This window comes from Notothenia coriiceps, unplaced genomic scaffold, assembly GCF_000735185.1.
Source record: "Notothenia coriiceps isolate Sejong01 unplaced genomic scaffold, NC01 NC01_scaffold00002842, whole genome shotgun sequence".
NCBI lineage: Eukaryota > Metazoa > Chordata > Actinopteri > Perciformes > Nototheniidae > Notothenia > Notothenia coriiceps.
In genome coordinates this window covers 386,107-411,312 of record NW_011335543.1, presented here as the reverse complement: position 1 = coordinate 411,312, position 25,206 = coordinate 386,107, and the positions used below count along the sequence as shown (strand labels likewise).

At 43.0% G+C, this 25,206-nt stretch overlaps 1 protein-coding gene across 5 annotated transcripts in view; it reads right to left on the bottom strand.

Moving 5' to 3' along the window:
* The window catches only part of celf5a (cugbp, Elav-like family member 5a), a 196,581-nt gene that overhangs the window by 66,247 nt on the left and 105,128 nt on the right, over positions 1-25,206 (bottom strand). For all 5 annotated transcript variants that reach the window (XM_010765965.1, XM_010765966.1, XM_010765967.1 and 2 more), the window contains exon 3: positions 13,478-13,526. In XM_010765965.1, the coding sequence (XP_010764267.1) occupies positions 13,478-13,526 (49 nt within the window). The remainder of the gene's footprint in view (positions 1-13,477; positions 13,527-25,206) is intronic.

Below are 25,206 nucleotides of genomic sequence, written 5' to 3'. Positions count from 1 at the left end.
GCCCTCTGCCGTCCCTCAGAGGAGGCAGTCAGTGCGCATGACCACATGCCTCCCCGCCCAGGTGCTGAGAGTGCTGCATCAGCTCTCACAGCTAGACACACGAATGGCAGCACCGATACTCTAGCAGACACACGAACACACACACTTCAGCCTCTCACAGCTAGACACACATGGACACATACTCTAGCAGACACACACACACACACACACACACACACACACACACACACACACACACACACACACACACACACACACACACACACACACACAACACACCAGAGCCAGAGACTATTTCAAAGGAACGCCTTCTGCTGTCAACACGCAGCAAACTAACCTGTTCAGTTGAGCCATTAACACGGCTGATAATATAGCAGTACATGTAATGGAAGTGAGGAATTCATATGAATGCCGTATGTAATGCAAGTCAATTACGCAGCTAATTTCACAATGTGCCTTGTATCTTTTAAAAAAAATACACTCTTACTTATCTTAATATTTACTGAATATAAATACTTTAAACTGATAATTGTTGTTTTGTTTCCTTATAATGTTATTTGACCATTGTTACTCTAAGAAAACTAATTGCATGTCTGTGTTTATTCACACAGATATATTAAATTCAATTCAATTCAATTTTCATTGAAAATAAAAACGTAATCCTATCTGAAGTATCCTAGTTAATCCTTCACATTTTTCCAGTATGATTATAAATGTCCCGAGGTAAAACTGCACCGTATTATTTCAAGCCTTAAGTTGAATAATTAAAACATATTCATTACAAACCAGTTTTGTTTTTGTGTCAAGAAGAGCTCCCTATTGGTGCTCTGCCTTGTCAACAGTGTTATTTTGCAAAACGGGTGAAGACTGAACTGTGCCGGAGAAGCAGTTTGCTCTAAGAGGTGCAATCAGTCTCTCTGGATGAGGTCAGTGGGGTGGATCGAGATAAAGAGATGTGTTTTGGAAAAGGCAGAGGAAGATGAGGAGGAGGAGGAGGAAGAAGAGGAGGAGGAGGAGTAGAGCAAGATGTCTGGAGGTTCAGGTCACATGCTAGGCCCCAGGAACTTGTGGTGGAGGTAGCACACTTCCCCTGGGCTACATTTACCCTTTAGCTGCAGTCAGGCAGGCAAGCTGAGTGGACAGAGGTGGAGGGAGGGGAGGGGGGGGGCATTGACGGGAATGACGAGTGATCTGGAGAGAAAAATGTAGCATTGGATCATAATGTCAGATCTGAGGTGAGGGGCGAGGAGATCTCTCCTGCCAGCAGTGTACGAACATGCATCTGTATGGAGGGTAACATATTGTGGTCTTTGATTATTCCCTCTTTCATTAATGTTATCCTGATAGAAGGCAAGGCAGCGTAACATGCACATGTGAGAGCAGAAAGGACACACAGCAGAGATAGCACAGGGTTTTGACAGAACCCTTTGTTTCCTATTTTCCTTTTCCAGTCCGCTGTACATCACTACGCTGCAGTTGGAGGTCAAATTCATTTCATACTGAGACAAGGCTCTTCAGCTTTTTACTGTACGTTTTGTTTGTGGGCTGGTTTGATGAGAACAGAAACAGACATTTCGCTCTCATTATGAGCAATAAAGAAAGACAGAAAGGGCTACTTAGTACTTATGGAATCACACATAAGGAGGATTTCCACACACTGTTATATGTGAGGTGAATACAAAAAGGGCCAGCAACTGAGGGAATAAAACAGCATTAATTAAGGATCATTTATGATATTGATATCTCAAATGTATGCACACTTTTAAATACAATACTATTATTTCAAAGGCAGTTGAATATATATATATTTTTTTTAACAGCTCCCTCTGAATAAAACTAAATACATTTGTGAAGCTCTATTAAAAAGAATAAAGTCATAATGAAGCAGGTGCAACTCAGTAATTGCTATTACTGTCCAGCCCTTGGTGGGGGTATGGTGATGTCATCATGGCAGGGTGTGCATACTTTATTTTAATTGAATCAAGTGGTACAAATAAAATCCTGTTTCATTGTCTTGCAGGGATCCCATTTCTCTAGATGAATAATTCAGATTGTACATGCTGGGAGGCCAAGAATAGATTCCTAAAATAACAGCGGGATGGAGGGATGGAGGAAGGGTGTGGGACGAGGAAGACAACTCTCAGTGAGGGCTGACAGGCAGCGAGCCGGGAACTCTGTGATTCTTTCGCATCTCAACCTCCAGACCTGGGGATACTGTAGGTCAGCAGTTCCAAACCTGTGGGCCGCGGCACCCAAATGGGCCGCGAACGCATTGCAAGTGGGCCGCCAAATAATTTGCAAAACATCATGATTTGTGGGGAAACAATTCATTATTAAGATTTTTCTTTTTATTTGCACCTATTTTCCTTTCTCTCTCTTGATCCTCCTTAGCAACGGTCATGACAGTCCTTGACAGCGGTCTGTACTACTGGATTAACAACGTGTCACATGTTCTGAATTGACCAATCAGAACTTTATTCAGCCTCTGTATTGTTTATGGTTGAATGTGGGCCGCAACACATTTTTTGATTCTTAAGTGGGCCCTGAGTTGAAAAAGGTAGCATCTCTTGAAACCAGTGCTGTACCAGCTACACACACAATGATTCCAAAAGAGGCCGCCCTGTTGTCGTGCATCCTATAGACTCAGATTTAACGTGTTCCCGTCATTGGCTGCTGCCCCCGCTGTCAGATCGGTTGTGTTAAACTGAACTTCCATAGATTACCCTATCAGATTCTGATGCCAAATCTCCTCCCAAATGCAGCCCTCTCTCCAACAGTGGGAGTTAGATGGTCTCAGCAGTGCTTCAAGGTTTCACTTTAACATTCAGGAATCAATCCCTGCTTCCAATCCAGCGTATTAGGTTGATGTGTGCCAGCAGTCCAGGCAGGCAGCTGTTGAGGGCTGAACCGTTCCCTGAAGCACATTGTGCCTGCACCACTCCCCGATTCCCTGATAACATTAATGCCAGGCAGATGTCCCTGAACTAGTCCAGACGTTTTCTTAATATTAGAGTTGTGTAGACTGGCCTCTTTTCTTTGCCCCTGCCGAATTTACTGAAAATCTCCCGTGGCTTTTAAGACCAACACAATATTGACCCACAATATCTTCCACATCAACAACAGCCGAGCCATTCACTTCCCTAATGGTAGGAAAATCAATAGGTAACGAATGGGCTTATTTATATTTCAAGCGATGATGTGCAATGTTTTGGGTTTTGTGACAAGTTTATTGCTGTAGGGGCATACGGAGGAGGAAGATTTGCAATGCAATAATGAAAAAAAAACACTTTGTCTGTGGATCTATATCGGCTGTTGTCATTCTAAAGCAAATAACATCTGTTCCAGATGGGGATCTCTTCCTTATCGAGTCACAGCTCTACCTTTGCCATTAGTCTAAGTCCAACTCAGGAGCTAATCTAGAATGAAAAGACAGTTTGGCTCCTCAGATCTCGCCCAATGTCTCCCTGCTCTATCAAAGTGCTCTTTGAAGCTCGCCCTCTATAAAATTGGTTCAAGTGTCAGGTCAGAGTTCCCGCAGACAAAGGTAAGGCAGTCATTTCAACCTCATTCTTCTTTCTACTTATTCCCCATGGAACCGTGGCTGTCTTTGTATTCTTCAGCTGAGGCCCTTTTCATGTTTATTGCAAAGGAGCAATCAAGATGGCCTGCGTTTGGACCTGGCCCCACAGAACTGAAGTGTCTGGGGATACGCTTATTAACTTCTTTGCACAGACACACATTCCCCAATAATCCTTGACAATACCAGTTCCCCTGATATAAAACCAAAGAACCGAAAAGAGCTAAAGGAAGTGGGAAAAGATAGCTATTTTAGAGTCATTCATGAGAAAGGGCATGGAGAAAACATCATTATAATAACAGGAGAAAGAAACAGAATAAGGTAACATAGCACACATTAAGGGACAGAATAAACCCGGCACAAACATCAGTGCAGATCTAAAGGAGTCCAGAGAGAGGAAAGGAATATCAGGTAAGTTTTAAAATAGGAGAAAAAACAAACTCACATCAAGAGTACCAATGAACCACGGCAAGGCCAGGGCAGTCAGAGCATGACCGCATCAACACTCGTACTTCAGGCGGCAGTGCTGCAATAATGACTCAGTCAGGAATACACACATACACACAAATACTTATGAATAACGTTAAAACTCTCATTCTTCCTTCATGCACCAAAGCAAAGGTTACCCCAATCATCTTTGAGGCTGCCGCAGTTTTACAGCCCCGGAATGACTGCTTCTCTCTCCATTACCTCTGCACTCGTTTGACTGGCAGATGGGTGGAAAGATGGCGGAGTGAAAGTGGGCGGCGGGGCAATCATGGGACTGTGTGTCACAGTGCGTGCGCGCAACACTATTTGTCGTCTCAGCAGATGAAACGGGAAAGGCAGGTGAGACGTGGCCGGGCCTTATTTAAAAGCCTCTTTAAGGTGCCCACTGAACCAACAGTGGCATTCCCTAATGGCACATCACAGGCACGTCACCCCACGCTCGTCCTCACCATTCCTATGCCCTATGTCCTTGTCTGATGTCCTTGCTTTAATGGCTTCCACTGTCTAAATCACAGGCATTACTATACATAGCTAAATTCAAAGCAGATGAAATACTTCACTAAATACTGTATTTATGACGCCTGTATGAGCACTAATCTCTGTTTAATCCACTGCTTCCATATCTCTGCTGCTTCATTCATTTGTTTGGTGTCCTTTCCAGTCCAATGGTGGCATGATGCAGTGATTTAGTGGACTGACAGGGAGAGAGACAGACGGTGATATGGGAGGCTAATGGAGTTAATACACTGAGATGGAGAGATAAGGAAAGAAGAGGTGAGATTGGAAGGACAGACATGTACTGATAGCTGAGATACAGGTACTGAATCTGAATACAAATCTAATTTACAGCTGATTCTTTTCTCTATTACTTAGTTTCCCTAAAATTCTCCTGCTGCATTTTGTTTATACCTGCAGTTTAAATGCACTCCAAAATCTAAAATCCCCCCCTTCCCTTTGAGGTAACATATTCAATACTAGGTTATTATATAAAAATGATTTGTATTATTGAATTCAATTTTCACACACATTCAGGTGCTCCAAAAACATGTTGAGAGTGAAATGAGTTTGTTGTATAGGCACTCTTTTACAGCGGTTGGAAAGGTGGTATGAGCGCTTGTTTTTTATTTTGTCAGTGCATATTTGTTCTGCCATTCTTTCTCTTGCTTTCCTATTCGAACGGATGCTCTTTGTCATGGAACATCAGAGATATTTATCATGTAATAGTCAACATTGGCCAAAAAGTAGTTTATTGACAACAATCTTGGAGGAAAGCGAACAGATTTCTCTTCATATTAAACTCTGTCACTGACAGACTGGTTTTTTCAACATGCAGCTTCGGGAGCAAAAGTCTTATAACATTAGATAGTAAATCAACACGGAGCTGTGCCTGCAGTGAAGAGAGAAGTGAAATATTTTTAATCTAGTGGTGGTCAAGCCGCGTGAAAAATATCTCAATAACCTTTTAGTACCTGTATCAATTATTAATTCTAACCCCAACTTGTATGCTATACTGTAAAACAGACCTGAAAAACCCAATACCGCATATCATGACACTTGTCTAACTCACTCGTATCTCTGATGTATGAGTGTTATATATATATATGTGTGTGTGTGTGTGTGTGTGTGTGTGTGTGTGTGTGTGTGTGTGTGTGTGTGTGTGTGTGTGTGTGTGTGTGTGTGTGTGTGTGTGTATGCGTGTGTGTCTCCAGTCTGCTTTAATCTTCTCCCATCTGCTGGTGGACCTCCTCTCCCTGTTCTGAGGCCTGCCTTGCCCCACCCGATCTGCCGAGCCTGACCTCACTGTGCGAATGTGTGTGTTGCTGTGTATGTATGACAAGCGTGTGTGAGTATGTGTGCGTAAGTATGAGCGTGTGTGTGTGTGTGTGTGTGTGTGTGTGTGTGTGTGTGTGCAGAGTGTGTGCAGTGTTTCGATCGGTTCGACCTGGCTCTGTTATGAAGTGGTGCTCATTAAAGCAGAGAGAAGGAGCAAAACGGGTGATTGCAGTGATTTGCAGAGGTTGCACAGACTCTGTCCTCTCATCAGAGCCTCGCTCCAACCTCCTCCAGCTTCACTGCAATCACAGGAGCACAGTCAACAGAGGACACACACTACGTATACTACGTAAGTACGTACGTACACACACACACACACACACACACACACACACACACACACACACACACACACACACACACACACACACACACACACACACACACACACACACACACACACACACACACACAATATATACCAGAAGATTTGACATCAGCATGTCATGGTAGACTTCTAATGTTGCACCAACTGGTTTTTTTAATTCTAATTAACGGCAACCGTTTTAGGATATTTGCATAAATAATGACCTGTTGAATTTCTGTGGCACAACTCTTATTAAGGTCCGTATCATTGTTATTGTTGTATCTAAAGAAATTCTGGTAATTGGTGTCTAAAAAGTTATTTAAAATGTTTTCCCTTAAAATAAAATATATAGCAGATCTCAGTAAGTGTTTTCCTTATAGTTAGCAATTTAGCCATCAAATTCTCTGATCACGATATATGATTTTAATCAAAATATCATCATACTAAATGATAACCAGCCCTAATTCAAAGGGTACAGAGAAGAAGAGGGGGACAAAGAGAGATAGAATGACTTATAAAGTGTAGAGAATTGAGCACTAAATTGATCTGCGGTGAGTCTGTCCGTCCCCAAAGAGGCTGTGATGCTGTAATGAGAATGGCAGACCAGCTGCATACGGGGGCCGTCTCTTCCCCATCTCCATCCCTCTCTGAAAGAAGACAAGTTTGTTTCTCAAGGTGATTGTTGCGGTGATAAGGGAGAGGGTGTTATTAAGGGTGACAGCGGAGGGGCTGAGAGGCAGTGGCTGACTGGATAACCTTGTCCCCGTCCCCGCCTCGCTTCCTTCTGCATGAGCATCTCCACCGCTGGCCTGCCCCTGCTCGTCTGAACACAATCTGCTGGCTGGAATTACCTCCCCGCCCCAGGAAAACTAAACATGATTTCTGACCTTTCCTTTCTGTGTTCAACAGTAACCTTTGCTGATCCGCCTACGGAACGAGACCATCGCAAAGAACAAGGGATGGAGTGGAAGGGATATGTGTGTTTAAAAAAAAAAGGGCAGTGAGGATCAATGTAGTTGATTTATGCATATTTAAAGGTGAGCACTAGATGCAACTCTTGCACAATATATCATACAATCAAATACAACATCTCTGCAGTAAATGCCACATTTGTGATGCTCACCATGTCTACATTTGGTTGTCAGCTCGTGCAATATGATAAGGTGTTCCTGTTTTGTAGTCTGTGCTGCCTCCATCTGTGGATGTGCTGACTGAGTGTACCACAGAAGTTGCAGTAATAGTCTATTTTGTATGAGACACTGTGTTAGCAGAAATACTGCATCTTCCAACTCGCTAAATTCGTTACATCATCACTCTGCTTCCTCTTGTTGTTCTTTGCCGTGTCAGCAAGTTTTGCATTGGTATTATCATTAGTAGTTTGTAAGATAAGGCTAATTGATCTGCACCTACCGAGTGTATAAGCGAACTGTTGTGATCTACTTCTTCCACTGACTCTGCACAACTCCTACAGCCTCAGCACAATCTGACCCTCAGGAGCAAAAGCGCATCCCTACAGAAATGATTTCATCATCTCTTTCTCTCGCTCTGTTTGTCTGTTGTTCTGCCGCTTGTCCGTCTCCCACCTAACTCACCCCATCCCTTTTAAAACAAAACACTTTTGTGCTGATGTGAGGGTACATTTAAGAGCTTACAGGCAGTGACCTGAGCATCCCAGGCCAACTCGGTGGAGTTAGCACAGTGAACTCTGGGCTAGTCGAGGCCTGTGTATCAGAATTGTTTGTGTAAGAGCACACGAGGGGATTTGGACAAGCAGTGTGAGCTCTGAATGTGTGACCCGCAGCCGGCCTTACCATTGGATTAGCTCACCCTGATCCCCACAGCCTCTGAACATACTCCCTACTATTTCAAGATCTCTCCATTTATGCCCAGCCAAGCACATTGTGACCAGTAATCTTTAGTTTTCTCCTCTCCAAAGGGAGAAGATATACTGTTCCGCTTCGCCCCTGCTGCCCCTCCCTCTCGCCTGGTTTATCCACACTTCTCTCTGTTTATGTTGCACCCACTTTCTGTCTCTCAGTACGAATTCCCTTCCTTCACCACTCTACTCTCACCATCCGTCTTTCCCCCCCTCGTTCGTCTCCCTCCAACTACGCCTCTCTCCTTCATTCCTCCTCTCTTTTTCTAAAGGGGATCAGTGGAGCTTAGAGGCCTTTCCTGCTTGCTTCATTACTGAGCTGCTCTGACATGGGGAGCTCGTCTCCCGAGTGAGGAACGGAGAACGCCACTGATGTTTAATACATGGATCACTCTGTTGTCTTTCATGGCAGATCAATTCATCATCAAAAACTGAGCAGAGAACAGCAACAGTGCATGTAAACCTTTTCTCTCAATCTAGATTCCCAATCCTTCCCCTTTTTTGTCCTAACTCTTCATTGAACGTATTGCCTGTCTCTCTCTCTCTCTCTTTCTTTCGTCACATCTCAGTGAACTGGAGCAAACCTTTTTTATTCTCCTTCAGTTGGAGAAAACATACAAACACAAAACAACACTGATGCTTAGCCGGAAACATGGAACACGGCTCATGAAAAGAAAAACATAAAATATTCCATAAAATGAAGCGAAGGCTGCGCGCTATGGCTGCCCAATTAATCGTATTTTAATCGCGATTACGATTATGGCTTGCAACGATTACGAAAACAACAAATCGAAATAAAACGATTATTATTATTTATTTATTTTTCAGTTGAATTATACTTAAAGTTCAGGGTAATCAACTGTTAAAAACATACTGTTCAAATTTTTTTTCTCCAATAAATGGATGTTTTCAAACTCAATGAATAATCGCATTTAATAATCGCAATTACAATTATTGACCCAAATAATCGAGATTATGGTTTTTGGCATAATCGAGCAGCCCTACTGCACAGTTCAAGCAGTCGACTCGATCTATGATGCATAGACATGTCACATGCCTTACTCATACCACCAACCAAACACATTCTTCTAAATCTGGCGCTCTATTTAAGCTGCAAAATGTGCTATTTCTACCTCTCTATCTGTACAGCTTCCCTACATCTGCACTGCTTCTGCTTTTATGTTATAAGTCACCACTACTTAGTACTTAATGTAAAATATATGTGGGCAGTGATTAGACCGGAGTCGTGAAGCAAAACTCAAAATAAATCCTGCTGAATTTCAAACTCGAGTTGTCCAAGTCCACTGTGTCACTTTGTTAATATGGAACATATACTGGACATGTCCGTCTGTGTGAGCACAAATGTTCCATCTTCCCAGTAAATGCATGTGTGCGAGAATATGTGTTAGTGTGTGTCGGAGCCGTATGGGTATGTCTGCCTGTTTGTCCTCTCTGTGTGTGTGGGTGTGTGTGTGGGCGGCAGGCATGCCTTGATAAGGCCAAAGCCTGTTTCTAATCCAGGCCTCCTCAGTGGGCTGTGGATCTCGCTGCTGCAACACCAACAGAGTCCCAGCTGACAGCTAGCCTGCTCCTCTCTCTGCTTTCTGAAAAAAGCTCTGAGCTCAAATGTTTAACAATGGTTTGAGCAGGGAAATGTGATGAGAAATGCAAAGACACACTGATGCCAGAAAAGAGAGCAGGAGAACTTCCTCTTTTGAGATTATCCTAATTAAATAAATATGAATATAAAATCAAATCAAATGAAATGTCAGCCTGCAAAAAAGGAAACAAGAAGGGGCAGATAGTGATGGTGGATGCCAAGTGTGGGGGGGGGGGCTTTGGTAAAGGCTTTAGGATGAAATCAAAGTGGTTAAAGCTGATTTATCCCGTGTAAGGATGCCAAGCCCTCTAAGGAGGCGCTGAACAGCCCTTCAAAAATGAAATATCAGCAGCAGTCAGTGCCAGTCATCAGTGCCATATGTGATGGAAAATCAATCTATTTCATATCAGAGACCTGTGAGGAGAAAACGAGAGGGACAGGTCCCCGCTGCCTCCTCGCTGCACCTCTGTCAACGTCTCCGCAGCAGAAACATCCCAGAATGCTCTGCGTCATCGGTGACGGAGACGTTCGCGGTGCTCGTGGCTCAATGTGTGGCGGCTGCTGTTCTGCTAGATTAGGCAGGTGATTGGCCATTAATATTCATTTCACAGTGTGTCTTTGTTAGGCGGCAGCAGGGGCTGACTGAGTGTTGGGATGGATTTACTCTACCGTATATTTCCCTTTAATTTCTATAGGCAAGGTGGTTTACCCGTATGGCCTGAGTTGAGTTACCGAGTGGCCTGATGTGCTTTCATTTCTACTAGTTTGATTCTGATACGGTGAAAGCTATGAACATGTCCGGAGTCTACACAGTTTTGATTGAATATCAACTATTTTGCAATTTCTCATTGTTACTATTGGCTGATACTTCATTACTTCAGCCTGTCACGCCAGTGCTGAGAGGTAATCATTGTTATGTGCAATATACACTTTTCTGTATGTATTCATGTTATTATAATATAATAACATGAATACATTATAATTGGCCGCTACTTCAATATGTTCATTTGTTTACTTACTTCTTTAATGCTTTTTTTTTTTTAGGCTAAAATCCTAGAGTTCCCTCCAGAGGGAGTTTCTCTCTCTCTCCCACACTTCCTTTATATAGTGATATCACTATGTAAAACTCGCTCTTCTACTGGCTAAGCGCTCCAACACATCGTACGTGAGGCTAAGGGACGGGAAATCTCTGAGCAGTTGACCAATCAGAACAGAGCTGGCCAGCTAACCAATCAGAGCAGACTGGACCTTTTTGAACATTAAAGCATGGAGAGATGTCACAGTAGTTGGACATAGAAATATGAACTTGAAAATGAGCAAGATAGGGAATTGGTGAAAAATATGATATACTGTCTTCCAGTTTGATCAGTATAGACCAGCAGTTTAATATTGTACAGAAACCAGGGAAAGTACAGTGTTCTGGGCCTGTCTGGTCTTAATAACAGCAGAGAGTTGGTCCTGGAGGAGCGCAGGTCCAGCAGGCTTTAAACCAGTAACAGGTCTTTCCCTAATGGACAGCCAAGCTAGCGAGGTGATCTGAACAGTCCTCCTCATAATGAGATCAAGGGACTAATTAGTATGACTGTGTGCTGTGGTGTGACTGTGTGCACTGAGGAATAGATGCCCCCTATCGGACTAGCCGTGTGGCCCCTGAGAGAGCAGGCCAGCCTGGCTCTGTCCCCAGTGGCCATCCCTCCACTGCACTGAGAGGCTAATTAATATTTGCTCCATCCACTCCTCCAGCTCCTGTACACCATGCTGAGTTATATTCCTGAAGATATTGATCTGGGTTCCAGTGACAGCAGGCAAATAGCGACCAAAATAAAAAATATATATAATCTTGGCAATTCTCACAATGTGAAATAAGGAGAGCAATAATTACAGGGCCTGGCAATTTCAGACAGCTCGTGGAATAAAATTCCCTTTAATCTTTTACAGCAAATAAGAAGCTAAGTCTTGTAAAAGTAGGCCATGGAGGCGCATCAGCAGCACCGTCCATCAGCTGAAGACAGAACCAGATATGGAGAAAACCAAATTATCTTTGCCAAGGATGATCGCAGAAAGAATTCAAGCCAGCAAATTAGAGTTAGGATGAGAATACAAGATCAAAATGAAGATGAGATCCATTTACGAACATTCCCTCTCCCATCTTTCACTTCAGCCTCCTATCCTGTTAAAGTCATGCTTGTGTTTGATTGCCCCTGCGGCGCCACTCTGACCTGGTCATTTAAGATGATGTGCAACTCTCAGGTCTGTTCCAGCACTCATTTGTTCCTCAGTGGGGTCCCCACGGCCGGCCAGTAAGAGGACCCCATACGGACCAAAGTGCCATGGGAGCTTTAAACCCGGCCACTCACAACAAAGTAAAGAGACAGCTGAGTGTCATTGTTAATGTGGACACACAGCACCACAATGGCAAAATCAATGGAGCTATAGGGGACATCAATCTTAACAGCAGAAGACCCTTTTGCTTGTCTCACCACTCCCCTAAAGCTCCGAATGAATGGCCGAGAGAAGGAGGGACAATGAGGTGAACAGAAAGAAAGAGAGAAGGAAAGAAAGAGAACATGGAGGACTGACAGTGATCTTTCTTGGCCTTTCCTCCATCCATCTCAAGGGGTTACGCTGTCCTTTGAAGATTGTGTGCATTTGACAGGCAGCCAAGTGGCCAGCCATCCCAATTCATCCAAAAATGGCAGAGGTTTTTAGGTAAAGCCTCAGAAGTGCAGCGAGGCAGATGTACACTATGCACTTGGCCTCAGGCTTGCATTTTCTCTCCCTGCCTGTTTTTCACTTCCAAAATCTCTCTCTTCTTCCACAGGAAAAAAGAGAAAGACTTGAAACAACGCTCCTTTTAAACAAGAACAAAAAGGGACTTGCTTTCGTTACGGGGTGACACATTAGATGCACACCAAAAAAGAACAGCAAGGTTCATTGTTTCTGACAGTGACTTAAAGGGTGCCTCCTCATCCCATTAACATATATGCAGATAGGCAGGGAGTAAATGAAAGCCTCGGAAAACGGGAGAGATCAAAGACGACAGAATTAAGGCCAAGTAATGAGGATCTTGGCAAGAACCCTGCAAATGTATTGATTGTTTGGCAAGCTGTATGTGCTTTTGCTCTATTTTTCTGTCCCTCTATACCATTTACTCTTGTGTTTCAGCGGCACACAGATCTGCCAGAGTGGGTTTTTAACGGGGCCTTGCAGGGCTAAGGTTACTGCATTGAGCCTAATCACTGTGTAATTTACAATGCAAACAATAATGGCTACTTGGCATAGGGAACAAGAAAAGAGAGATGGACAGCGGGGAAATCCATCACAGCCTCGCGTACTTAAATAACACAGACTCTTAATTCAATTACATCCAGTACAAGGGCACTCACAGCATGAGACCGTGGGAGATTAATCCACTAACCTAAAGGATTTGTACCAGAAACAAATACTACATAACGCTACACAAAATATGAGGTGAGATTCCAGACCTTTCTACAAACTGACACTGGCAGTCAAACCAATGAAATATCTGTGTTTGATACGTTATGTGTTAAATATACATTCAGATGCAGTGTGGTTTAAAGTTTTCTGAAAGAGTGGTAGAACTGCTACCGTTATGTATGTAAGCGCAGCAACACGATAAAGGAATTGGGATAAGATAAAAACAGAGTGTTGGCTGAAGAAATATAGCATTGCGAGCAGTGGAACAGATCAGAGGGAAAGAATGAAAAGAATTAGCCTAGATAAGGCAGATGAAAAGGGGACATGAATAAATGATGGAGAAAAGAAGACAACTACCTCCACGGCTCTCGCTGTCAGCCGGTTTCACCTGGATGGGGCGAGTCATCTGGAGGAGAGAGAACAGAGAGGTTAGCGATGTTGTTGCTACAAGAAAAGGCCACAAAACAAGACGTGTCAAGACCTTCTCTCCCATACCAATGGCTGCCCTGCGACACTGATCAAAGCGCCTTAGCTGGAGGGAAAACAGAAGCACCGTCATGTGGCTAAGTTGACCTGACACCATAGTGTTTCTGCCGCCTGCTATTCAGTGTAAACAAAACAACTCTGTTCCCCATATCAAATAAGGAGTGTGTGTGTGTGTCTGAAAGTCCATTTGTATTTGTGGTATTTCGTGGCAGGTGCAGAGAGAAGGCTGCCGATGTGTGTCTAAGTGATAGAGGCCGAGGCAGTCCTACTAAAAGTGAATCCAGCCACAGGAGGAGCGAGATCAATGCAGGCCTATTGATCCGGCTCCTGGGCTGTGCGGAGTGTCTGCCTGGGAAGATTCTCTGGTTAGGAGGCTCACTCTAATCCACTGGACCCTGATAAGAATGGCATTGCTTGGATTAGATGCCTCTGTCATCACAGCCTTTGTGTCACGCTCTTCTCCTTCCCCAATTGTACCGCCTTCTTTTTCCATTATTGTTGTTCAAGCCGAACAATTTCACCAGATAGGAAGGAGTTTGAGAGACCTAGCTGTGATTTACAATATGTTTGTTACAGCTTTAATTTAACACATGCCTCCTAGTCACATATTTAGCATGCATATGGTTTAAAAACCCGCCCACACACACAGCACATATAATATGTATATATACTGTAGCGGAGCATAGAGCTGGCAATATCATTTATGTGATTTATGTGCGTTGATTTGATGCCAGTGCCCTTTCTTCTATGATTCAGTCCAAAACAAATAGATTTAACAATAAAAAAAACACATATCGTAATAAAATGGGAGGAAGGAACATAAAAGTAACCTCTTACCACACTCAACCTTTTGCAGTAAATAATTTGTAGCTGCTATTTAAGCATCTTTTTACAGCTTGAAACCGTTACGAGGCATCCGATTCGGATCGATGGAAAAGCACTGTTTTTATTCCTACATTTGTATATATTTCCTTCTTTTTCCTGTCATGTATCTTTTTGCTGTTCGATACCAGAGTCGGACTGTAAAGGTCAGATTTAAAGACAGGGCAGTCCAATAAACGCATGACATGTTCAAGGAGAAACACCATAATGGGATTTTAAAACGTCTTAATAACATGCTGATATATGGGGGAGAGGCCCATGCCCGATTCATTAAGTGCTAAACGTATCCTTTGTGACCTTGAAGAACTGACTAACCTTCCCTCAATGAAATTATTCCATAAATGTACCCGTCGTAAATAATAACTAGCAGTGGCTAAGTCTTTGTCGGAAAACAGGAAGGATGCTACGCTTGTGAAGGTTGACGCTTCCGCTTCTTGGTTCGTCCTCCTCCCTCTCCATCTACAAGTGCCTTCTTCCTTGTAAAACACGAGCAAAGTAACCCTACAGTATGCTGATGCCAAGCCACAGGGCGCCTGCTCCACAGCATGTACGGATAGATTACAGAATCAACCGCGACACCATCGCACATGTGTTCAAAACAACCTCTGAGACAGAAACAGCGCCGAATGTTTGGAAAGAAACATCCGCGAGACAAATTTGCAGATAACTTTGCATCACAGGAAATCTTTGAATTTGCCTTTGACATGTCAAACGGACAAAAGTTGCTTCCATCCTGCCAGTTGATTTCTATTCAAATGCGCGATGGAGGAGGCTAAATCTGCGGCTGTGACTCTTCTCCCATGCTAAGATATCAGCCGGCTCTGCAGGGTGCCTGCGCGTGGGAGTCAGCTCCCTTTAAAGCTAGTTACTGCTCAGCCTCCAACATGCCAGCTTAATGGCCTATTTATTTGCCCGAGAGCAATGCATTATGGTCCTGAACAGTCACTACTGATGCCTCTCAGTTTGTTCCATTCCTCCTGAAGACATATTAAGAGAATTGCGTAATTCCAGTTGAAATGAAGTTGCAAAGCACACTTTTACTTTATGCATGCTCACAGCACTGCACAGACATGGTCATTTAAAGTCAAATGTATCGAGTGCTGCTGTTGCCTAGGAGACCATTCATTAACTCTAGATACTGTGGGTCATGTTTTCACTCGGAGCTTCTCGACACACCCACAATGAACGGTCAATGCTGCTCCCTGTGCAAAACACAGAACGTTTGAATTGTAATGGTTATGATTCGGTGGTGGTGCGGACGTTCAGGTGAAGGGGGGGGGGTAACACCAGAAAACCAGAAGAAGAGAGATTGTGGAAAAAGACAACAAGAGATGGATAGAAGGGAAAGAGAGACACAGTCGAGTCAGAGAGAGAAAGAAAGCCGCCTGCAGCTCTTAGATAAGATTACTTTCCGTTTCTTCTTCTGACTCCACCCTCCTGCCCTTCACTTTGTCTCTCTCAAACACACACAGCACATCTACACTATACGATCACTAAATACGAACCAATCAACCTCCCTAAAATGTACTGTTTCAATTGTAAGTCCACCAAAAGGTGTGTTAAAAAAAAAAAAGATTTTAACTTGGGAGAGAAACTTTATAAATACCTTGATTTATTTAACAAGGTTTAGGAGACCAAACATCATATGACTTTCCCTGTGTTAATATAACAAAACGTCAATTTTTGCAAAACATAAATGATGGTTGTGTGCTCAATCCAGATTTGTTTCTTTTACTAACATTCGGTCTTTCTGAACATAATCAGTATTATTTGTATTTGACAACTGCTGAGGAAAACATAGCTGTGCTCTCAGAAAAAGACTTTGCTAAAATACAGGGTTTTGGATTTTATCACTAGGTATCCATTTTTTTTAACAATTGTTAAATGTGTTTTTTTTTTAGCATTGTCTGAAAATGACCATGCAGACAGGTGAGATCTATGTAAAGAAAACAATGTTAAGGTCGAGTACAGTGAACAAAGTGTGGTCATACTGTACAGTCGAAAGCCTCATTTGACAAGTCTGTGCTGACTTACAGTATGGTGCATTTAAGTGTCTGTGAGAGGCTTTAAATAATTGAGTGAGATAACATGTAAAAAGAAACGGGAAACGTGAACACGGGGGGAACCTTTCTGAGTATATAAGTGACATTTTCACATGTACGGTGCTTTCCATTAGGCTCAAAGGCCTGGTTAAAGTAAATGTAAGCTGAACGCTTTTGACTCATCTGAATAAACAAGCTCGTCTGATGACTCACAACAAAGCAGTGGCTTCACCTTTAAATGAGTAACATTTCTTCATCTCCCCCTCTAGCAGACAATCCTTTTCCTTGTCTCTCTCGCTCCACACTGTGCTGCTCTCAGGGCTTTGACGAATCTATAGGTCCATATGCTTTTATTTAGCCGAGTCATTTACCAAGTTAAGCCTTGAGTCTGTTGAATTAAAGCTCTTTGCAGTAGTATGCTGTTTTATATGGAGGGTGAGACATAAACCCCCAGGCCTAAAGTACACATTGTAGTGTGCAGTGGGCCTGGATTATACTGTACACACATTGTCTGTTGGTTTGCCTTTCTTTGCTGATTATTCAACTCAAACTAGTTACCAATTGATGCGCCTACATGTGAGTGACTAGTACTTTTCGGATGTGTAATTAAGTAGATCATTTGTTTATATGTAATTTAGAATCAGTAATATTTTTGTATATCAATTTGACACTGCTTAATTTTGTATTGTATAATAATTATCATGTTACATTTTTGTATTACACATTAGAAATAAATATAATCAAATCAAAATCAAAACTAGTCTTAGAAAGAAGGCAAATAACATCCTTTAAGAGACACATGATCCATTTACAGATTAGGGCTGTCCCGAATACTATTTTTCGGGCTCCGGATATTCGATAGTAATCGGCAGCGAATATTCGAGGCGGGGGGGCGTAGTAATCAGCAGCGGACCGCTTCAACACGTGTATTTCGGTGTATTCACGGCATTCATTTTGTTATTCTACACTACAGTATTGTTGTTTTATAGTTATTTGTTAATGTACCCCAAACAAAAACAAAAAACAAAGCGAATATCCGAATAACGAAATTGAAACCCCAATAGTACTCCAACGAACGAATATTCAGATATTCGGGTACAGCCCTATTAAAGATCCACTCTTCCTCTGATTGTATGATATGCCAGTATTCGTGCAAAGTTTGGCCTCGCTTGGAACTAAAGTCTTTCTACTGAAACTATTATTAGCCACAGAAAGGACCAAGGCCTTGGGCTGCGGCCACCAAAGGCATTCCACTGTCTGATTTTAAATGACACAGAGCAAGGAACTGTAGTCAGGACTCTGCCTGTTAGTAGTGTGGAGGATATAGAGTCCACTGTTGGCACTGACAGTAATGAGTTCATGACTAGCGGAGTTTAGCTGGATAGAAATGTACCGAGTCCCAGACTTCACTCGGCTGAGACCCCAGAGAGGTCCAGTAGCAAGGCAATAATACTGCTTTGGAAAGAGTTTCAATTCCAAGCCTCAATACTTTTATAGTCCTTAACTTTAACACAATTCAAAAAAAGCCGACCTGCACTACAGCCGAATGCAGTAAATAGGAATACAATTGCACTAAATCTTGTCCTAGTTTTGCAGAAGCTCTCAGTAGTAAAAGTCTTTTTACAGCAGTTATGGAACAGCACTTACTTACAGTGCTTGCAATAAAATAACTCTAATAGCCAAACAATATGTGTGATGTCTTCTGGCTTTCACTCAGGTTTAATATGGAGTAATGTTTGTCCTGGGATCATTAATACGTATTAGCGGGCCATCAAAGCTCATGTTGCTGCACTGCTCAGTAACAGGAGCATAAACAGCCCGCTTCTGACTGCGCCGTCTCTGCTGATATAATTAATATTTCCAATTATTGATCTAAAGGAGTGCTGAGTGGTGGCTGTCCGGGGGCCCCGGCTTCAGCTAATAAATCTGTACTGTATACAGTAGAGGAGAGAGAAGGAGAGAGGAGCAGAGAGAGAGCCGTGGGGTAATGATTTATAGTTATGAAGTGCTTCATTGCAATCACAATAATTGTTCATTACCAATAAAAAAAATCCCAAATTACAAATGAAGATCAAATTTAATAGGCTTAGTCGAGCTGGGTAATGAACTATTTCTTAATATTGTAAATTAACTGGATATGAAAAGACATCTTAACACTTTCCCAAGAAACTTTGAGGCTTAAGTTTTGCAGTATTTGATTGATGCGTTTTATGAAACAATGCACATTTTTGCTCAACTAATCAAATACTGACAATATTAGGGTTATTTAAAAAAACAAACAAGTACTCTGGGTTTAAGTTATTCAATCTACACTAAAGAGTAAACTACCCACATCATAATTTACATGTGCGTAGTCTTCGCAATAAAAAAGTCCAATCTTTACATAACATTTAATTTGTTCGGTATTCAAACCGACCATCTTAGTCTTTGGAGAGGTTGTGTTGATGGAGTTCTTCACCCTGCATTGTTTCCTTTATTGATTTATCTGTCGTTTGGCCTGTAAACTATAAGAAAATGGTCGAATCGCAAATTGCCAGAGAAATGAATAGTCGACAACCAACTTTTGTCCCTTATTAGCATTAAGGTTGCGGGAAATACAGTATATTTAATCAAAAACAAATTCCTGTATGTTTTGAGCTTATGAGTGTTTCTTACACATCTAAAGTTCTATGTGGGTTTTTCTGAATAACAAGATCTGCTTAAATACACGCTGCTATATGAATGCCATGTTTATGTAAGTATAAGAGTGACATGTGGATATCTAACTGCAGTATGACCTTGATATACTGTACTGCCTGACCATGTGTGGATATACTGAATCTGTGTGAGCATGGCCATATACTGTATGTTCTGAGGCATGTGGGAAAATGTTTGACCGAGGGGGTTATAATTTAGCCATATGTGAGAATGTGCTGGCGGCAGCGGTGTGGTGGTCCTGATAAGAAGCATCAGTCAGTGCTAAGGAGATGGCAGCCACTATAAGCTTTAGGATTCCTATCAGAACCAACAGGATTTACAGCTGGAGGCGCTGACATGGACTGACAGACTCCTGCTCACCTCAGCTAGTCCATATCACATCGTAGTCCTGCTCCATAATGCTACATCCATTTTGAATGCAGAAAAAACTGAACTTGCATTCTGTGTAATTAGGGACACAAATGCTCACTCTTGTTTTTGCTTTGTAGTTAAATTACTTGTTTCAAAGGCTGAATGGCTCCTTTTGGGGGGAAAAACTGTTGATATCCATCTGTTACATTGAATGCTTCCTTTAAATACACACATTAGCAATGAGGCCACTACTAACTCGTCAACATGTGCTATCTGTAGTACCATTAGTACTAGCACCACTACTACATCTCTGATTAAGACCATTAGACCTTCTGTTGTCTGATGCCATCCAAGTTCCTGTTTATCTCTTTCCCCAAAACACTAACTGCCTCCGTGGAACAGCCTGAAGTTCATCCAGCGAGTGCTTTCCAAAAGCCTTTCCAACCCCCTCTATTATCATTGCTTTACTAGCTGAAGTGGTCGGCCAGCTGTCTGACTGCTCCAGCCCTCATTACACAGAGAGCAGAACTCAGCTCTCATCAAGATTTCATGAAGGTGAATGTCACACATCAAAACCACCTCATTTGTGGCCCCATGACTCAGCAGACCAAGCTGCATGGCACTGGCTGCTGTTGGTTCTCATCAAAACCTTTATTACTTCTGTAAAGGGTTTGATATACTGAAAATACTCAACCTCCACCTCTGAGTTTGCTTATAACTGCCCCTCAGTGGTGTCAAGTAACTACGGACATTTACTCAAGTACTGTACTCTATTCAATACCTTGAGTTACTTTCAGAATAGGGTTAATGATGTGAATTATACTTTAGTTACACCTGGAGTAACATTCACAAGCTACCCTGCAGCATACAAAGTAAATTAAAACTGGCCGATCAGCATAATGAGTACTTTTACTTTTGGTACTTTAAGTATATTTTGATACAAATACCTTTGTATATTTACTTGAAACAGAGTATTCCTACACTCTGGTACTTGTACTTCTACATAAGTACAAGATCTGAACTATTCTCCCACCCGCTGTCGCTACCCTCCACACACGCACACACACACACACACACACACACACACACACACACACACACACACACACACACACACACACACACACTCCCCCTAGCTGCATGCTTCCTTTACCCTCTGTGTTGAGCCCAGAATGCTCCTGCTGCTGTCACAGCAACTCCAGGATTGTGACAGATTACAGCCCGCTGCCCTGACCAATAGGAGCCAAGAGTTGTTGCCTGCCCACTGACTCATAATTCTTGGCCTACCTATGCCGAGTTGACGTTTCTTTAATGGTCCCTGGACCTCCAGTAGGCATCCTTGTCCTGAGCATTATGATTGCCTATTAGCAATTCACCAACACTTGCACTTTTTCCCCTGCACTCCCTATGCCATCCCTCGTAGGAGGGGAGAGGACCAAGACAAGAAGAAGCCAGAGGAGGATAGAGATAGACGGAAGGAGGGAGAGAGAGCAGCGCAGCCAAGCATGTTGGAACTGAACTGGAGAGAAGTCTGAGGGATGCCAGCAGGACAGAGACTCAAACATAGAGACAGGAAGAGACACAAACCTACGTCAGACGTTTAGGTAGTAAAACTACTACCCTCAATGAATTGCATTATTTCCAAAGTGATCATAAGTTGTCTTCTTTAACTATCCCTTTCTCTATAAGCTTCCAGTCTACACACCCTCTTCCACAATCCTGCTGTCTACTCTGAGATGCCACTGGAGGTCTTCTCCATTCGGTCTCATTAAGCAGACACATCTGCCATAGCTACAAATCAGTATGACATACTGGTTATTAATGATAGGAGGTTACACCATTTGTTTTCCTATAGGACCATTATCAAGTTGGTGAGATCTGGACTCGTAGCCTGGTTCATGTGTGTGTGTGTTCGTTTGTGCGTGTGTGTGTGTGTTCGTTTGTGCGTGTGTGTCAGTGTCCATCAAAGGGGGATGGCAAGAAGCAGCCAGAGCTCACAGGATCGACACAGGGCCAGGCTGCTCTGTCCATCTGCTCAGAGCTTCATTCCCAGCATATCAATACCCCATGTCTCTCTCTCTATCACACACACACACACACACACACACACACACACACACACACACACACACAAAACATTCTGTCACCTGCGACTTCTGCTGCTTCCATCACTCTCCCTCCACTCCATCCCTTGGCTGTAAAGCTTGCTTATGTTTCATCCTGACACTTAGAGAGAATCCCTGCTTGTCTATAAGCGCATTCAGAACAAAACAAAAGGGACAAGCCTGTCTTCTAGCCCCGTCTCTCTTCTCCTCCTCCTCCACTCAAGTCTGACAGTAAAATGGTTTTGCAAAATAAACACAAAGAACCCTCTCAATGTGTCTCATTCAACCTTGAACTGCACAGAACCTGAGGGCCAGACATGAAAAACACCGGCCTGACCTCTCGCCATTTCTACCAATCTACAGCAAACACACTCTGACGAAGTGAGAACAAGAAGCATTGGAGCGGAAAACAAATCGAAAGTGTCTCTGCCAACTCCCAGTCCACACTACCTCCAAAGGCCTCGGGGTGGCGATTATTATTGCTGGGGTTTGGAGTGGGGGAGACGATGTGGCTTTGGGCAGAATTTGTACGTGTTAACATTTAAATGTAAAATGTTGACGAGTGAGGACTAAAGGAAGTTGTGTCACGTGCTGCATGAGGTTTTTAGAAAGTAGCAGAGGCTCCAACCTCATTTCAAGCCTCTGTGATATATCGTTTGGGATAGCATGGGATGAATGTGTTTCTAGCAGGTCAAGAGAAACTGCATATCTATTTTAGATATTCAGAGTCCCAAGTTGGGACCTGTCAAGACCTCTGTTGAGAGATGAGCCCCATCATGAAATGATGATGCCTAAAGTTGAGGTGCAGTGGAAATGCTACACACCTGTCAGCCCCACCAGTGCCCTCATTCCACATCCATTTTAACTGCAGCATCCCTGACAGCGCCTCGCCTCACCTGCCCCTCGTGCCTCCCACGGACATTTGTATGCATGCATGTATTCATGAGCTGGTATTACATTTAAAAGATGGTTTTTAAAGTCAATAGACACTAATATACAGCTTATGCAGGGGAGGGAGAGAGAGAAAGGGAGACACTGTGTGCACTCGGTTTGAACTCGAGCTGAATCACACTCAGAAGCCTCCTACACTTCCTCCCCTTCTTTTGTTAGTTTGTATTATTTATTCATTTGAATGATGTTCATCTTCGCACATTCATCTAACAATTAGGACTTAAAGATTGAACATGGTGCAATATAGGACCTTCAATCCTACTGAAATGACATTGGGGGATTTGAGATGGATTCTCTTCTTTCTTTTCTCTCCTCTCCACCCCTAAAGGCTCGAAGGTGGATGTTGTGTCTGTGGTTTTAGGAGGTCAGGATTGTTTTCCTCGAATCTTTGGTTCCGAGTGCAGTCCTGGGAGCTCTAATGGCTTGTTCACACTTTCTGCTTTGCATTATGTCCTAACTGCAAATACCGAGGGGCCATGTCACAGAGAGAGCCCTCCTGAAGCACTTAACAATGTAACCTACATAAACTCGAGCATGGACCGGAACATGTATACGTAAACACTAAAGCATGGACATAAAGTGAACACACGCTCCAACACTCCACTGACAGGACACAGGGGGCTCTTAGCTCAAGGGGGGGTCGCACAGGGGACGCTTTATTTGCTCTCAGACTACACCACCCACAGAGCTCAGTCTGCGTACAGTACTGATTCCAAAGTACAGAGGAGGGAGAAAGAAAGAAGGATGAGTGCAGAGCAAATGAGAAGGCCTAAAGAAACAGATTTTGCCTCATAGTTCATCTTCATCTGGGCGCCCTGTCCCAAACCCCAGTTCATGAAATAAGTCCTGCTGAAAATCAATGGCAGTCCGAGCCGTGTAAAGGTCAGCCATTCAGCAGCGCTGGCCTTGGTGGACCAGTCAAGCCCGGGCTTGTACTGTGAAGCTCAGCTAAGTAGAATTAATGGGGGGATCGATTATTCTGCACACAACTTCAATTGAACTAAGCAGAGAATCATTTTAAGGCAGGAACTGTACCATGACAGAGAATGAGATGCATTTGCCACATAGCCAAACCCCAAAACTCATTTAGCAAGCACAAAGTAAGGGGTGGGAATAAAAAGAGATTTTTAAATAAAATATATCACACTCTCCCTCTGTCTGTCTTCATCTCCGGTTCCTCCCTTCTGACCCTTTCTTTTTCACTTCACCTTCTGTACAGTTCCTCCTGATAATCCCCTGGGACCCAACTCAGATTTGATACATTAAAGCACTTATCCTCTTTTCTCTTTCCTCCCCCTTCACTCCCTTTCCACCTTTTTTTTTTGTATTACGTGTCACCTCCGGCAGCTCATTCTTCTTGTGTTTTTCCCCTTGTTTAAAACAAAATCAATATGGAACCGGAGGAGACAAATCAACGTATGGTGGCACTGTGGGGATGGAGGCCAGCAGGCTCCCACCTCGCTGGTCACATGTTCCTCGCTACATGGGATGGCGGAGGGGCAGATTATAAGTGAAGGAAGGAAGGGCGGATGGGTGGAAGTAAAGATGTAGGGTTTGACTTATGGAAGGATGAATTGATAGGAGACCAAAGGGCTGGAAAGGGATAAAAGGGAGCTGGTGAGGGATGGAACAACGCTCCTACCAGGGGGGCATATGGAAGGAGAGATTATTAGAGAGAGGGATGAGAAGGAGAGGAGAAGAGTGGGCAGCAATGGGGGTTGGGGGTGCGTATCATGGAAAGATTCTGCTCCAGTGACTAGGGTGCAGAACGGGAGCCCTCATCTATAATGTATATCATGGATCCGTGAGAGATTTTCATACATATGAAATGGAGCAGCACCAGGAAGTGTCTCGCTGCCCCAGCGGAGTATCGCCTGTGGGGGCAATTTCAATATTCTGTTCTGTTTGTACTTTCATACTGTTAATTCACATACACCGCTGTGTTCCTTATAGCATCGTTTCATACTGTGTAAGTCAAAACGGATTAAAAGATTCCATGAATTTATGTAAACACATTAAATTCACAACGGGAGGAACGTTATTCGTTTATTTAACCTCTTAAAGAGTCCATGCTTTATACTCATACCATAAAAAAACAAGCCATATCAAAATAGAAAAGTTAAACACTTAAAAGTTGATGAAACACAGCAGACAATATATGATATATACCATCCCTTGTCTCTTCCCTTTCTTTCTAAACAACTTGGACAGCCAACAAAGGCATCATGTGGGAATCAGGGACAAAAATAAATAAATAAACATGACAAGTGGCCACTTAGCCATAGCCTCCCTCATTGAAACCTGATGAGGACCCTGTCTCGCCTAACTTCAACAAACGCTAAGTGACATGCATAAGTGGGTTCAGGTTGCGCATCCGGGGTAATTCAGTAAAAATACAAATGAGACTGGCTGGGAAAACAGATCACTATGCACTCATTCAAAATAGAAGGAGAGAGAGCCAGGGTGTGACAGAAAGACTTTAATTTCTTTTCGCCGTCCTTCAGAGGGTTCTCTCGGCCTCGCATCGACCGTCTGGCACGCACACACACACACACACACACACACACACACA